Genomic DNA, 16,044 nt, shown 5'->3' on the forward strand with positions numbered 1-16,044 from the left:
CGATCTTCTCATGTCAGTTCAGGCCCTCAATTCCTCTTTCCCTGACTATTGCCTTTAACTGGTCTGTTTCAAATCCCCCACAATTCAATCTGTCCTCCACAGAGCAGCCAAGATGATTTTTCTGAAGTGCAGATCTGATCAAGCTACTCCCTTCCCAATCAATTCCAGTGAATCCCCATGGCCTCTCGAATCAACGCATCTAAAGCCCTTCACCTCTTGGCTCCAGCCAATCTTGTCTGCCACACTTCTACAGTCACACACAGAGACCTACTCTCACACACTCCTGTGCACATGCGCAAGCACACAGAGTCTGTCTCCATGTTTTCTGTCCCTCGTGCCTAAAACATCTTTTCTCACCTCTGTGTCATACAAATCCCTCTTCCTTCACGACCCTCCCTTCTACACACATGAAGCCTTTCCTGATCCCATCCTCTGCTGCCACTCCTCCTTCTCTCCCAAATAATCTGTGTGTGGGTATTTATATATAGTCTATATATTCCACATAGACTTCTCCATGTATATGTCCCCCTCAATAGAAGGTAAGCTCTCTCAGAAGAGTAAACTGCTCATTCTCTGAACTCTCAGTACCCAGCACAATGCTTGCCACAAAATAAACACTTCATACATACTTGCTGATTAATCAGTTTTCTACCTAAAGCCTTTTATTCATTCCCCAAATATTAGTAATTTCCACATTGTGTTATAAAGAAGCCCTATACAATTGTACATTCTATCCTTCATCCAGCCCAGGCTCATTCAGAGATCACTGGGTCTAGACTCACAAGAGCTACTTCCAGTCACTGGAGGCTCTACTTAGTCATAAAGCTTTGAGTTCACACTTCACCCGCTTGGGATTCAGTTGCTTTACCTATACAATGGGGGCTCAGAGCAGGTGATTTCTAAAGGTCTCCCAAGCACAGAGCTCGACAAGTCTACACTCTTGGAGTGGTTCTAAATCCTTTCTTTCATTCATTCCATGTGGGATACTAAGCGCTGGGATGTGGGCACTGAGAGAAAAAGCAGGTCCTGAACTGCAGCAAGTCCAACTGGGGTGACAGAAAAGGAAGCCCCAGAGGAGGAAGGCTGCATTACTTGTAATTCGAGACCATCACAGGACACCGGGGTAAAGGGACTAAAGTCAGGATTTCTCAGTTCCTGCTAACCCGTGCAGGTTTAAGAATGACAGAAATGCTGGTGCAATTACAATATTGACAGAGAGGGAAAGGGGGGGGGGGGGGAGGGGGAGGTAGAGGGAAGAGAGAGAGAGAAAGAGACAGAAAGAGAGAGGGAGAATGTGTGTGTGTGTGTGTGTGTGTGTAGTGCATGTGTGAGAATGACAATATATAAAAACTAGGATCTGAAATGTGGGATAACGGAGCATGATCAAAGCGTGGTCACAGTCTAATTGGTCCCAGGACTGAGAAGGGAGCGTGTTCATGTCCCAACTTTGTGTCTGACTTTGCCCTTGTAAGCCAGGCCCGAGCTGGTGGGTTCAGAACCCACAGGGGCTTCTATCTCTGACCCACTCCCAGTGGAAAGGTAAGGATAAAGTGAAAGCCACGATACCTGTGTCATAATTCTCACTGGGATGTGCGACTTCATCTAATTCTTCACTGTTTGGGTCATTTTCCATATTGAGATTTTTCAGTTGCACCAACTCCAGGAATCTCAGAGCTGTTTCTGCCAGTAATGCTATGTTTTCTATATGATGAAGAAAAACAATGAGAAAACAATAATCCTTATTAATGTAATCTTATACCTGAATGTTTTTCATTCTGCATTACCCCATCCCCCTCCAAAAGATCATAAATTTTATAACTAAGTTATGAGTCAGTCAAATTTCCTACCACCAAGCTATAATAAAGTTTAGTTATTTTCAAAACCATGAACTTTAGAATGCAATACTCCCTAACTCAACTGCTACACATACATGCCCCCAAAAGCTGCCACAAAACAATGTCACTGATATAATTTGCATTGACGCATCATATTGAGTGCCTCCCTAAAGTCAGCTCTCTGCTCTTCTTAATGGCCACCATCCAGTTCCTCTGACAAGGGCAGTTCCAGGGCTTGTTATATTTCTTCACAAGCTCTCCAAGGAGCACAACCATCTCTGGTTAAAACTTAACTAAGAAGAGAATCGGGCAGGAAAGGGTTAGTCCCACTGCTAATCTCTCCTGTTGGCCATCTGGGCATTCTTTGATCCTTACTTGCCCTCGTTTCATGCAGAGGAAACAGCAGAGGTCATCTGGGTTCTCAGTCCCATAGGTCTGTTAGTGTACCAGCCAGTACTCCAGCACACATAGTTCTGGATCATCTGTACCTAAGCACCAGGGCAAATCTCTTCCATATGATACCACTGTTCTAGCAATAAATGCCTCTTGCCATAGTTTTTTACCCAAACTCATATTTTCTCAAAATTAATCAATTGTGTTAGGTAAAAGTAATATTTTTTCTTGTCCAAGGACCTTCTTTACATGAGCTTAAATGATGAACAGCATCCTGATTAGTAAGTCATTAAATTATTAAAAATTATATTACCTAAATTATTTAATTAACAGTAGGTAGTGGATGACATTTTTTTTTTTGGCTAAAAGCTAAGAGTTGTAATGAATATTGATTACTGTACAGTGCTACATAATAGGAGGAAGCATCACTAACAGGACAAACATGTGAAACACTTTTGGAAAGACTGCTTCTGTATCTTCAAAGCTGCCCCTTAGTCAGCGGGTCTTTAGAGGTGCCATGCCAGTACCATGTGGTCAGTGATGCTGGTCCCCGTGCACACATTGGAATAATCACACTGGTTCTGTTTCTTTGGTCTCCTAATTGTGGCAAGATGTCTTTGACATTGACCTTGGGGGAACCTGTCTTTGTTTGGTTTGGTATTATTTGGTTTACCCACTTATGTTTGTTAAGTTGATCAATTGATTTTTTTATCTACTTCTACTATATTATAGGAATATGTAACTGAAAAAGACCAGTTGGTATTTCTGTGGGTTCCTATTTAGGTCCTAAAGCTATCTACCCCTACCCCTAACTACAGCATCTGGTGGATCTCATACACAGAAGGGAGCACTGCCATTTACTTAGCAGCAGTTATAGGAGGTCAACTCATCTGTCAGGAAAACACCTTAAAAAGCCCTTCTTGGTGGGGGGAGGTGCCCCAAAAGTCTCAGACAGCAGCAACAGTGGGTAACAACCCTATTCATATTAGCAAATTCCTTTCAAACAATGACAAACACTCTCTTTTGTCCACCACCTTATCATACGGGTATGTGTGATTGTTCTGTATTGCTAAGAAATCCTCCATGCTGAAATGAACGTTTTCCTGTGAGCCTGATTTTAGGATTCTCTTTCTTCCAAACTCTAGAGATATGTGACTTCCTCAAAGACACATCCCAGGCCCTCTATCACTATACTGACTGTGCAGCCGCCCCTGTTAACGCCCTCCTCCAGACTCCGCTAGGCTTCTCCCCATCCAGGCCCTCCATGGGAAAAGCCTTGGGGAACTCTGGGTCACCTCTCCACCACGGCAACACAGCAACATAAAATGCTGCTGGACAGAGGAGCCACTAATTCTCATTCCAAGTCAAGCAAACCCAGTGGTCAGATTTTCATTTGCAATCCTTAGAAATTGCAAGAATCTGTTCTGTGCAACATCACCAGGCATTTCTGAAAAATGTTAACGAGTATGCAGACATACCGGTCATTAGTCACATGACCTTAGTGATAAATGTCAAAAATTAAATTCCCACTAAAACTGAAGGGCTCCCAGAAAGTAACTTACAAAATCATGAATTGGAGGACAAGCACTTACCAGCATAAGCAAGTCTGACAATAGTTGCCTCATCTTGAGCCAAATGCGCTATCCCTGGCAAAATATATTCTGGATAGATGTTGACATCATTGCGGGGCACGTCTCTGACGAGAGCCAGAAGCTTGGTGAGGGTCCTCACGGCTTCTGCCCTCACCCTGGGCACAGAGTCATTGCTGAAATGCAGGAGGTAGGGCGTGATGCGGTCCAGAAGGATTTCCACACTCAGCCGGGGGGCCAAGTGCAGGATGAGCTCCAGGGCAGCCAGCTTAGAGTCACAGGACTGGAGGGTCTGGAGACAGGAGGTTATGACAGACACCAGGATCACCAGTCCGTTCTCCTTCGTCTCCCCCTCAGCTTTTTCTGTTCGATCATGACCACAGAGATTGTGGACAATGTTATCCAGATCCTTCCTTATGACCAGAATACGCTCATCGGCAGAGAGGAACGTCTCCTTGGCAAACTGAGCCATGTAAGGCTGGAGGAACGTGTAAAATATCTCAGGGAAGGCGTTGCCACGCTGTTGCTTTAAGTAATCTTCCGCTTCTAAACGTTTATCTGGCTCACAGTGGATCATTTGGGTCACCTGCACCAAACATGAGCATGAATGAATCAGAATAGAGACAGGAGGTTAAAAACTTTAGAAAAACTAAGATAAAAAAAAAATAATTTTATGATGGAAATTCATAACCTAGTATCCTCATGACAACGCATCAGTTGAGGGAAATCTAAACAAATGTCCCCTGCCATGTCAACAGGCCTGGAGCCCACCACAGAATCACATAACAAAGCGAGTGATACCAGAGCGGCCTTGAGTCAGGGTGCTGGTTCCTTCTTAGCCAAGGCTACATCTCAGCAGCACAGCTGGGCATGGGCTCTAATCAGTCTAGGGTTCCTCAAATCTTCCCCAACTCAGATCCCAACTCCTCATGTGCTGTCTGGAAGGTGAAAGTTTCTGTGGTTCCTGCCGAGGCTCCAGCCAAAAGCAGCCAGCTCCAGACTCCCCACACGGTGTTTCTATGGAGTGGGCCCAGAGGTGTATCCCTGCCTGAGGCCTTTCTTCAGATCTCCTTGGGTTGTACCAGGAGAACCTTGTTCTGCCCGCCCCAGTCTTCTTGATGTTTCATCAGTCTATGTTCACCCTGAGACAAATGTGTTTGTTCTATTTGTGGGGGAAATCTGGAGCTTGAAATTTACCCACCTACTCTACCGCCTTCCCAGAATTCTCTCTCCACTAGTTTTTAAGACTAAGCAAGCAAGGGCTGCATCTGTGTGTCACCTGCCTCACTTCCTAGCTTTCTCCTCTCCTTTTCTTCATGGATTGCATCTCAGGAAAGAACCCAAGGCAAACCAGATAAACCCAGAGTATCACGGGAGAAATGGGTCAAAGAGGCTCTGGGCCTAAAAGGGAGGCTTCTATACAGTTCTCAGAGTGAATGCCTTCAATGGGCTCAGAGCCTTTTTTGCCCAATTCCGAGGGGGCTGATGACCAAATTAACGGGCTATTACTCTAACAGGGATTTTAAGATTTCTTTCCACAACATACTTATCACAGACTTTCCCAATTTCCAGCTAGTCACACTTACCAATTCTCTGATGCTGCGATCTTCAATTTTGTTTAACACTTGGTCAGGAAAAAAATGCCCATTTCTATATGCCAAAAGCTGGGACAAGTCAAATAGTGGGACCCCTTCGGTAAATAGCTCAGCTATCACACAACCTGAAAAATACAAGATGTAACTTCTACAGCAAAGGAGAAACAACAGAAATTAAACCTAACACCTTTTATCCACACAGACTAAACATTTCAAGAAGTTTCTAAAACTCAAATACAAAGTAAGTGAAATCTATTACTAATAAGAGCTGAGGCTCATAGAGATGGCATCTTATATCCATTCTTCTACTTCAGGGTCACAAGAAGACATAAATAAATATCATAGGTATTACTGTCTCCATTTTACAGATGAATAAACTGAGGCTCTAAGAGGTTCTGTGACTGCCCAAGAACCATATGTAATACCAGAATGTATGATACTAATCAAGCCAGAAAACCTGAGTTCAGAAGCCAGTTCTGGTAGTCTTTGTGTAAATACTAATTCAATGAACTAGGCAGTTTGTTCATATATAAAATATGGGAGTAGATAAGATGATTTAAGGTTTCTTACAATACTCAACCAACGACCTCAAATGTATAGTCTCAATAATCCTTTCTCCCATTACAAGGAAGAAGACAGAAGTCCAGGAAAAGTGTTTTTTATCATTATGTTGTTAATCGAGCTTTGTTACAAGAAATATGAAACTTCAGCAACATGGGATTTGTCTATCAAGAAAGAACAGCTGACAAGGCAGCACATGCTACTTCCTCAAACCTGTACAAGACTTAACAACCCAAGAATTGAAAAGTGACCTATATTCCCAAGCAGGTAAGGAAGTTTTCCTGAATCACAATACCCTAACAGGCTCAAAGATGGCCTTAAAAAAAAGAAAATACTTTATTTCTAACTAGCAGTAGAGGCTGAAAAAAGGGGAAGAATGACCCCATACGATGACTTCTGTCCTTCAAATGGAAGCCCACAAGTGTTTTGTTCCTATCTACCTGACAATTTTGAAGGACTGGTTTATTGGGGAATTTTGTGCACAAAGGGATAAGTCTGGGGAAAGAATTTACATTTATTTCATGCAATCTATCAGTGGTATCTACACGGTTTCAGCATTGTCAGACATTCACAAAGTTTGGGACATAGGTATATTGGATGAGAGCCAAAAGGATACAAATTCCTTCCTCAAATCAGCAAATAGGAGCCATTTAAATGGCTAAAAAATAAATAAAATTAATAATAATAATAATAAATTTTTTAAAAATAAAAAATAAATAAATAAATAACCTAGAAAAATGGCACCCAATTTCCAGAAGGCTGAAGTATTCAGGGAGGCCATATCCAAAAAATCTGAATTACTGAGGAAGGAAAAGAGGCAAGAATATCTTTTTCAGGAAGATGGAAGAAATGCTATGTGACTGAACAATTTGAGCCCACTCATCAGGAAAGGAAATGGAAAACTAGGAAAGAAAGTGACTATAAAATAATGAATACAAAAGGAAGTCTACAAAATAATGGAAAAAAAAGATTAATTTTTGGAAAGAATTTTGAAAGGTATTATTCGACAAGTAGAAATCATTATGCCTCTAACTCTTCCTCAAGAGGTGAGAAAAATGACAGAATCAGAACTATACACACACACACACACACACACACACACACACACACACACAGGTTCAAGAAGAGCTAATATAAATACATTGGTCAGAAATCTACAGGAAATTAAGAAAAACTACAATGTTAAGACTGGCACACTTATGAAGTTAATATGATAGTATATAACCTTCCCAAATATCCTGTGGTATCACTATCAGAGACAGATGAATGAGTTGGATCAAGCATAAAAAGGATCCAGAATAATATTTAAGTCATTCTATATGCAACTCCAAAAAATAATTGTGGGCATAAGCTCTACAAATATATTCATGGGATACCTAAATGTACTGATATGTTTAATCACAAACTTCCTAACTTTAAAAAAATTATCTTCAACTTTTTTAGAGCAAAGAATTCAAATAGATTAAACTCATATATAATATGTAAACTCAGGGAAAAACTTAAAAGAAATCATAATAAAACTCACAAATATAGGCATTTTTGTCTTTAAAAAACTAATATTCCATTTATAGTGTGTCTGGAACACAGTGGGCTTTTGATAAAAATAAAAGTGACCTTGCATAAGTGGATAAACTGGATTTGGAGTTTAGGTCCTACCTCATTTGTGTGATCTCTGGAAAGTCATTTAATTTCTCTTTGTCTCAGTGCCCTCACTTACAAAATGAGGACAATAAAACTTTCCAGGGTTGTTGTTAGGATCAATTAAATAAGTCAAGTAAAGTTATCGGCAACCTTATAAAGTACACAGAAAGCCTACAGAAATGTAGGCGATCGATTAATATTAGTGGCATCTATTGGAAAATATTGTCAAGCCAATAAATTAATTTCCCTAGATGTAACCAACTAAAGCAATGCAAGTCATCATTATAATTGGGGGGAGGGAGAAAGTATCCTTCACTTAAGTCTATTTCAGTACTTCAAATATACCTGCCGAAAAGATGTCCATTGCACGCTTCAGTTCCCCCCTCGTCCTCTGGTTGCTGTTTGTCAAATCTACTAAGGGGGTTGAAGGATCTTTCATGCACTCTAACTCTGTGGCAAACATGCCGCCATCAACAAAGCGCTCAGGAGCTATATAGCAAGTTCTCCTCCGTGATGTGTCAAAGAAATAGTTGAAATCGGCAGGGTTGTCTTCCGGAAGATAAGTAGGCTTAAAACTGGCAAAGTCTGTTAAAAGAACCCAATTCCAACTGGTGACCATGACATTTTCAGTTTTAATGTCCCCATGACGGACCCCTGATTTGTGAGCTTGGTCCACAGCAGTCAAGATTTGGAAAGCAATCCACCGCTTTTCAATATTATTTAAGAATGGACGGGTACTGATTCGATCATACAGGTTGTCTCGGACGTATTGCCTGAAGAGAAGAGCTGCCTTTTCAGATGTTTTTTCTGTGGCCCTCTGAAATGGCAAACAGTTCTGGGCTGAATTAAGCCTTATTTTCAGTTCTTCCAATTCCTGTTTATAGCTAGTTAAAGGTAATGTTGGATCCTGAATTGCAAAGACCTTCACCACCACCAAGCCTTCTCTGTGCTTGGCTCGAGCAACTTTAAAAAACCGAGTACTCCCAAGGCTTTTGTCATATTCAAAATCATGGATGTCTGAAAAATAGCTGTCCACAGAAAGGATCTGGGAGGGAGCAATGCCAGCCAGCTGGTTTCCCATAATGACAGAATCTCCTTCAATATCGTCAAGATATGATACCTACAAAAAAAGTTAGATGAAAAAGATGTTACAGGAGGCAATCATATTCCTTTACCCTCTCTTTCTTAAAAGATATATGTACTATATTGTATCTAGGATATACTATAACATATTTAACATGTAATAAGACTGCTCTCCATCTAGGGGAGGGGGTGGAAGGAGGGAAAAGTCAGAATAGAAGTGAGTGCAAAGGATAATGTAAAAAATTACCCAGATATATGTTCTGTCAATAAAAAGTTATAATAATAAAAAAAAGATATATGTACTAAATACTTTCACTGAAACTGGTAGAACTTCAAGTTATTCTCCCTTTGAAGCTGCTCTTATTTGAAAATGGTCTATAAGATCTAACCATCTGGGAAAATAAAGTGAAATGTGCCACTTAAGCACTAAGCTGAAAATGTTAAGAATTTACATTTCTTAATTTTAAAAAACTCAATTCAAAAAATACTTAAACACCTTTCATAAGTCCAGCGACATGGCTGAGCATAAAAGAACCTCACCCTGGATTTGGCTCTTCTCAACAATGAGGTGACTCAAGGCAATTCCAAAAGACTTGGGATGGGAAGTGTCATCGGCATCCAGAGACAGAACTACAAAGACTGAATATGGCATAGTATTTTCACTTTTTGTTGTGGGTGGTGATGGGTTGGTTTTTTTCCTTTCTTGTGTTTTTTCCCCCTTTTGTTCTGATTTATTTTTTTTTTTTTTTGCTTGGCATGACATATATGGAAACATATTATAAGAACTACACATATTTAACCTTTATCAGATTGCTTGCTGTTTGGGGAAGGGAAGGGGAGAGAGAGAAAAATTTGGAACACAAAGTTTTGTGAAGGTAAAGTTCAAAACTATCTTTGTATGTATTTGGAAAAATAAACTACTATTTTAAAAAGATTAGACTGAATTAACTGAGGAGGAAAAAACCATACCCTAAAGAAAAAGTTACAATTCTAATCCCTCTTTCTCATTTCATACAAGTAGTCAGCTGACCTGCCACAAAGGCAGGACAAAAAAAAGGGTAGTTTCCTTGCTCCCTACAGCAAGAATGCTGAACTTGGGAGTCAAAAGAACCAGGTTTAATCCACTCAATGCTTATCTGACCATGGAAAAAATCACTTCAACTATCAGTTTCTTCACCAATACAAATGAAGGGCTTGCACCAGACGTCTTAAGTTCTCTTTTTTTTTTTTTTTTTTTAAGCACTAAATCTGTAATTCTTAGATCTAACTGCAAAGCCTGATGCTCAGAAAATTGCTGGATTTGATTTCAGAAGTGGCATGAGCAAAAACTAGACTTTAGAACTTCAGATATAAGGTGTTCAGAAGTGAACTCATTATTATCCTTCCCCATTTTCCAAACTTCCCTATTCCTGTCAAGGGCACCATTATCCTCCCAGTCCCCAGGCTCACAATGTGGATGTCCTCCCTGATTCTTTGCCTCCATCTAATTTGTGGCAGGGTTCCAGTGATTTCACCTCTCCTCTGACACTGACACCTCCTGATATAGGCCCCCATCACTTCACATAGGCAAGAATCTGCTGATTGGTTTCTACCACAGATCACTCCCAATTCCACTCAACTGTCAAATTTCTATTCCTAAAGTACAGATTTGGCCATGCTCAACCCACCCAATAGCACCATTCCCTCAATTCCAGAAGCTCCCCATCACTTCCAGGATTGTCTCCAATTTGTCCTTTATCTGCCTTGTTTGTATATACTTGTTCCCATCAGGTGATGAGCTCCTTGAGAACAAGGATTGTCTTCTGCCATTTTTTACTTCTCTACCACTTAGCATAGAGCCTGGAGTAAATTCTCCCTTTGCAATTCAAGGCCCTTAATAACTTGACCATTCTTGGGTTTCTCACTGTTCTTCCACCCCATTTCCCATTGCCAATCCAAAGACACTGGTTGCTGTACTGTTTTCATACAAGGCTCTCTCCTTGTGGATAGTGGATAGACCATTTTCCAGGGGCTGTCCTTCCTCATCTGGGCCATCTGAATTCCCTGGTGTCCTTCAAGCCCCAGCTAAAATCCTGCCTTCTATAAGAAGCCGTCCCTCTCAGCCCCCTTAGATTTTAGTTCCTGGCCTCCATGGATTGATCATTCCCTATTTGTCCAGTAGTTTGTCCATCGCTACCGGGCATGGGATCTCTTCCACCTGACTGTGGGCTTCAGGAGAGCAGGGGCCCGCCTACTTAGCACAGTGCCTCAGGCACAGAAAGCACAGTAAAAGCTAGGTGACCAGCCCAACCTAAGTCTCATTTCCTACTACCATAAACTGGGGATAAATAGTACCTGCAATACCTACCTCACCGAGTGCTTGTGAGGATCAAATGAGATAAGCTCTGTAAAGTGCTTGGCAAATCATAAAAGGTCATGAGGTTTCCATTCCACACTGGGAAGACAAGGACAAGAGGAGAATCTTGGCCAAAGCTATTCAAATTAAAGCAAAATAAATAAATAAATAAAATAAGAAGAATAAGAATTCACAAAATCAACATCTGCTGGCAAACTGCCATGATTTACGTGCCTTCCCCCCTCCCCCTTTAAAAAAAAAAAAAAAAAGCAAAGAAAACAAACGAGATAAGCTCCTCAGTTTAGAGGGCAGTGGACTAAGGAGCAGAGCACCCTCCAGCCCGAGTGGAGGGGAAGGGCAAGAACAAGCCCCAAAGGGGGGGTAGGGAGGAGGAATGGGGGGAGCAAGCAGTTTAGTTGAAGGGGAGGCAAAGACGTAGCACTGGGAGGTCAGGGAGAATCAGTCCTGGGGGCGGGGAGGGAATGAGGAAGCAGTCGGTGAGATGGGAGGGAGAGAGTGTCAGAGAGAGCCGGGAAAGCTCAGCTTGGGGGAGGGGGAGAGGACCAAGAACTCTTCCCGGAGAGTGGGGGGGTAGGACCAGCCCATGAGAAGACATCTGGAGGAGGGGTTAGCTAGAGTGGGGAGACTCTTTCGGCCCCGGCGGAACGGCCCGGAGGGGGGAGTTGGGTGGGAGACACCACTGACCCGGGCCCGGCCCAGCCCACCCGCCCCATCTTGCCCCCGGACCGGCCTCGACAAGCCCACCTCGCTGCGTACGGCGGCGGGACGGAAGGACGGACGCTCGCGGGGTCCGGCCCACGGACACCCAGGTACCTCCCACTCCCGGCTCCCCAGCGGCTGCGCCAGGACCCGCAGCTCCCGGGGAAACCGACCGGCTGGTTCTCACTTCCGGGACGCTGCGGAAGTGACGTAAGGAGGGGGAAAAGGAGGAAGAGCCCTGGGGCGCCTCAGTTGCTAAGCGACGAAGAAGGCGGAAGACGCTGAGCTCGGGAAAACTTCTGGACCGTCCATCACGCCCGAGACATTTATGAACTTTTTCCCGAGCCCGTCTCTCTGAGACTGCGGGGAAACAATCCCTGCCCTTCGGGAGCTTACATTCCAACCTGTTGAGACCACATTTACATAAAAGGTAGATTTCTGAAAGATAAGGGCGCTATCACCTAGGGGAATTATGGGGGATGGGGAATGCCCGGAAGATCTTAGAACGCCGTTCTCAGAGGCAGCGGGGCATTCTGAGAGGCAGGCTGCCCAGGCAGCGGGCACATGGACCAAGCCGGGCTTGGGTCATAGGGTCATGTAAAAAGCTGAAAAGAAAAAGATTAGGGTCAGGGTGGGAGGAAGCTTCAGATGCCAAACAGAACAATTTAAATTTGCTTCTTGAGGTAATAGGGAGGTAATGGTATTTATTGAGGGGGAAAGGGGGAAATGTGATCAAATCTGCACTTTAATTTGAAAAATCACTTTGGCAGCTGAGTGTAAGGATGGCTGGGAGAAGGAAGTCAAAGCTCTTGACAAATATCTCATTTGGTCCTCACTTTAACCCTGTGAGATATGTTATTATCCCCATTTTATAGATGACGAAACTGAGGCAGATAGTGGTAGATAGTGATTTACCTAGATGGTCACTAGTTGGGAATTGTTGGAGACCGGATCTGAATTCTTAAGCCTTAACGACAGTAGTAGGTGTCTGAATGGAGAAAAAGAGAGAGATGTAGAAGGGGATGAGTGAGCTGATGAAAGATGTGGGAAAAGGAGGATTTAGCAGCCAATTGGATTGGAGGAAGAAGAGGATAAATGAGAGTCTGGAAAAGAGGATGTTCCCCCCAAATTTAGAACTTGGGTGACTTGACTTTCCAGAATTCTTTCAGGTCTTAATTAAAGTCCCATCTTTCCCAGCTCTTCTTAATCTTCTTAATCTCATTCTCTCTGAAATTATCTTCAGTTTGTGCTGTAATCTAGCTTGTTTGTGCATTTAGTTTATCTTGTATATAGTTGTTTATATGTTCTGTTCCCATTATCTTAAGACCAGGGACTGATTTTTTTTTTATTTTTTATTTTATTTTATTTTATTTTTTTTGCCTTTTTTAAAATCCCCAACGCTTAAAAGAGTGCCTGGCACATAGAAGGCACTTAATAAATGCTTGTTGACTTGTCTTGAAAGTTTGGTTGTGCCACTGGCAAAAAATAGAGAATTTCTGAAAAGGGTGGGTTTAAAGGGGAAAATAATGAGTGTATGATGCTTACATCTCAGGAAACTGAGGTCCAGATGGGTTTGAGATACTTACATCTCAGGAAACCGAGGCCCCCAAAGAGGTAACAAATGGCAGGGTCAGATTCAAACTAAGGTGTTATCATTCCAAGTTCAACACTCTTCTATATCCTACAAACCTTCTGACTTAAGATAAAAAGTTCTTTTCACCACACCAGATATCTGCTTATTCATAGAATATTAGTTAAACATACTAAATTAGTCTAGTTCTAGATCTCAGTGATAAAAAAAAAAAATTGTATACTCCTTAAATCTAGTTCTACAGGGTTTATTGATAATATGCAAACCACTAATGATACATGAATGAAGGTTCACTACTCATTGATGTCTTCTTGTCCTATCCAATACAAAATTGAGTTCAATGTGGTGGAATCCTTTTTTTTTTTTTTTTTTTAGGACTTTTTCACATTTTGAGGGGATAACACATGGCCCAGAGCTCCAGCTATGGATTTTACAGGATCCTGGTTCATGTTCCCAGTCATATTCTTTTCTTGGGATATCATAAAGAGTATATCTTGGGTCTAGGTCTCTAGGAAAAAAAATAAAAGAACTCTTATCTCTTAGCACTCAGGTTCTCTCAGATCTATCATCATTCTGATCTATCTTCCATATTGCTGCCAAAGTGTTTTGTTTTGTTTTGTTTTTTGCTTAAGTAGAAATCTGATCATGTTGCTTCCCTACTCACTAATCTCCTAAGGCTCCCTCCTAGTGCCTTGAGGATCAAATATCCACCACTTTGTTTAGGTTTTAAAGCCCCTCACACCCTAGTCCCAACCCCTCTTTCTAGCCCCTTTGGATATAACTTCTCTTTCTTTTTCTACTTTGTGTTTAGTTTTAAAGATTCCAACAAATAAAAGATAAACTTCAAAAAAAGACAGCTCATTCACCACCTTCTACATGAAGCGTTTCCCATTCCCTTCCAATGCCAGTGCAGTATTTTGTGGTTGTTTTCCTCATTAGGGTGTGAGCTTCTTGCAAGTCAGAATTGTTTCAATTCCTTGTACTTGTATTCCCTAGCATCTAACGCAGTGCCAGTGCCTGGTGCATATTAGATGGTTAATAATACTTGTTGATTGATTGATTAAACAGTAGTCATTTTTAACCACTTAGTTTTCACACTGGATTGTAAAACTGATCTTTGAATAAACACAACCTCACTGAGTACTGGGGCTTAATATAGTATATATTATAGTAATATATAATATATTATATAAATATATAATATGGTGATATATTCTCATCATTAGTATCTATGAACAAATTTCTAGAGGACCTCATCATCTTTAAGAACCCTTTCATTTAATGACCTCCTGTGACAGTAGCAAACACCTTTGACAAACATATTTATTGCTTTTTAATAGCTTATCCACAGTCAATAATGAAAGACTCATTAGGTAGAGTTATTCCTAGTGGTGCATTTGTATAGGCTTAACATGCCTGAAAAACTCCTTTTTGGAAGAGAGCTTTTTCTCAGGCTGAGTTGTGCTCTACCAAATCACATGAGTTTTTTTATTTTTCCCATCCACATAGAACAGAATCTTGTCCAATATACTTTTCATTCAGTTATACGGTCGGTCATAAAGATGTAAATATGCTGTAGTGAATCATTATAGAAGCATACCTGTTCTCATATTTTTATAAGAATAGCCTTGATATTCATGTAAATAAATCATTCTCACAAAACTTTTAGAGAAAGTAAGCATATTTTCCTACCAGCTGTCCTGACTTCCAAACCAGACACCACACTTTAGAGCTTTTAATTCCTTATCTCTGTAGTCCTGATCAGAATGTCCAGCCTCACACGTGGCTTAGAAGAGCAATTGCTGATTCCAAATGACGCGTTTGGGGTTTAGCACCAAATGAGGAGATTGTAGGCACCAAACGTGAGGGTTGGGTCATGTGAAGAAAGAGTTCACAAGGGCCATCCGCTTTGGCAACAGGTAGGTTTATTTAGGGGAAGAGATTGCAGACCAGATAATGAGATTCAAGAGACACCAGGAACTGTAAATATGAAATAGAGTTGGGAGAGTTTATAGCTGACAAGGAAAGGGATTTTAACAATTAATGACGGAAAAGATAAGTTCCCTAGTGGAACTCACAATTTACCAAGAGAAAGGGAATGTCTTATGAGGTTGGAGTATACCCTTAGCTGGCAGGCTAAATAACAAAGATTTAGCACCCTAAAAGAGCTATAAGAAGGAAAAAGATACCGTGAGGCCGAGTAGGGGAAGAGAGGAGAGACTCTGGGAGACATGGCAGGAGATGAGAGGAGAGATACTGTGTGTGTTGCATGGGAGAGGAAGGAAGGGGAAGATACCAAGAGGCAGAGTGCCATGGTAGGCTATAATCCCAAGAGGGACTCAGCAAAGATGGCATGAGTCACAGACAGGTTTACAGGGGAAATTCAAAGCTCAGATTTCTGATTGGACATAGCAAGGCAGGGCTGCCCATGACCTCCACAGAGGCTGGGACTAAACTGATCTCTATTAGTGCCCTTCCCTGGCTACCCCAGGGAATAATTCCATCCATGGTCCAGTCCCTCGCTGCCAACTTCATCCACTTACAGAGGACCTCATCCTATGGACTCCTATTTCAAACAGACCTAATCATATTTCACTTGAGAACGAAAGATAAATCCTGTTTAAAATGACTATAGAATATATAAAATACTTGGGAGTCTTTCTAAGAGACACATGAGAACTATATAAATATAACTACAAGC

General features: G+C 41.5%; 1 protein-coding gene across 2 annotated transcripts in view; it reads right to left on the reverse strand.

Annotated features, from left to right (window-relative positions):
* The window catches only part of PIK3R4 (phosphoinositide-3-kinase regulatory subunit 4), a 66,093-nt gene extending 54,150 nt beyond the window's left edge, over positions 1-11,943 (reverse strand). For both annotated transcript variants that reach the window (XM_051962716.1, XM_051962714.1), the window contains exons 1-6: positions 11,798-11,943; positions 11,045-11,169; positions 7,960-8,734; positions 5,404-5,537; positions 3,821-4,403; positions 1,567-1,701 (exon numbers count right to left, since the gene is read on the reverse strand). In XM_051962716.1, coding sequence (XP_051818676.1) covers positions 1,567-1,701; positions 3,821-4,403; positions 5,404-5,537; positions 7,960-8,695 — 1,588 coding nt within the window. In that variant the 5' untranslated portion in view covers positions 8,696-8,734; positions 11,045-11,169; positions 11,798-11,943. The remainder of the gene's footprint in view (positions 1-1,566; positions 1,702-3,820; positions 4,404-5,403; positions 5,538-7,959; positions 8,735-11,044; positions 11,170-11,797) is intronic.
* Positions 11,944-16,044: the final 4,101 nt, after the last annotated feature.

This window comes from Antechinus flavipes, chromosome 5, assembly GCF_016432865.1.
Source record: "Antechinus flavipes isolate AdamAnt ecotype Samford, QLD, Australia chromosome 5, AdamAnt_v2, whole genome shotgun sequence".
Taxonomy (NCBI): domain Eukaryota; kingdom Metazoa; phylum Chordata; class Mammalia; order Dasyuromorphia; family Dasyuridae; genus Antechinus; species Antechinus flavipes.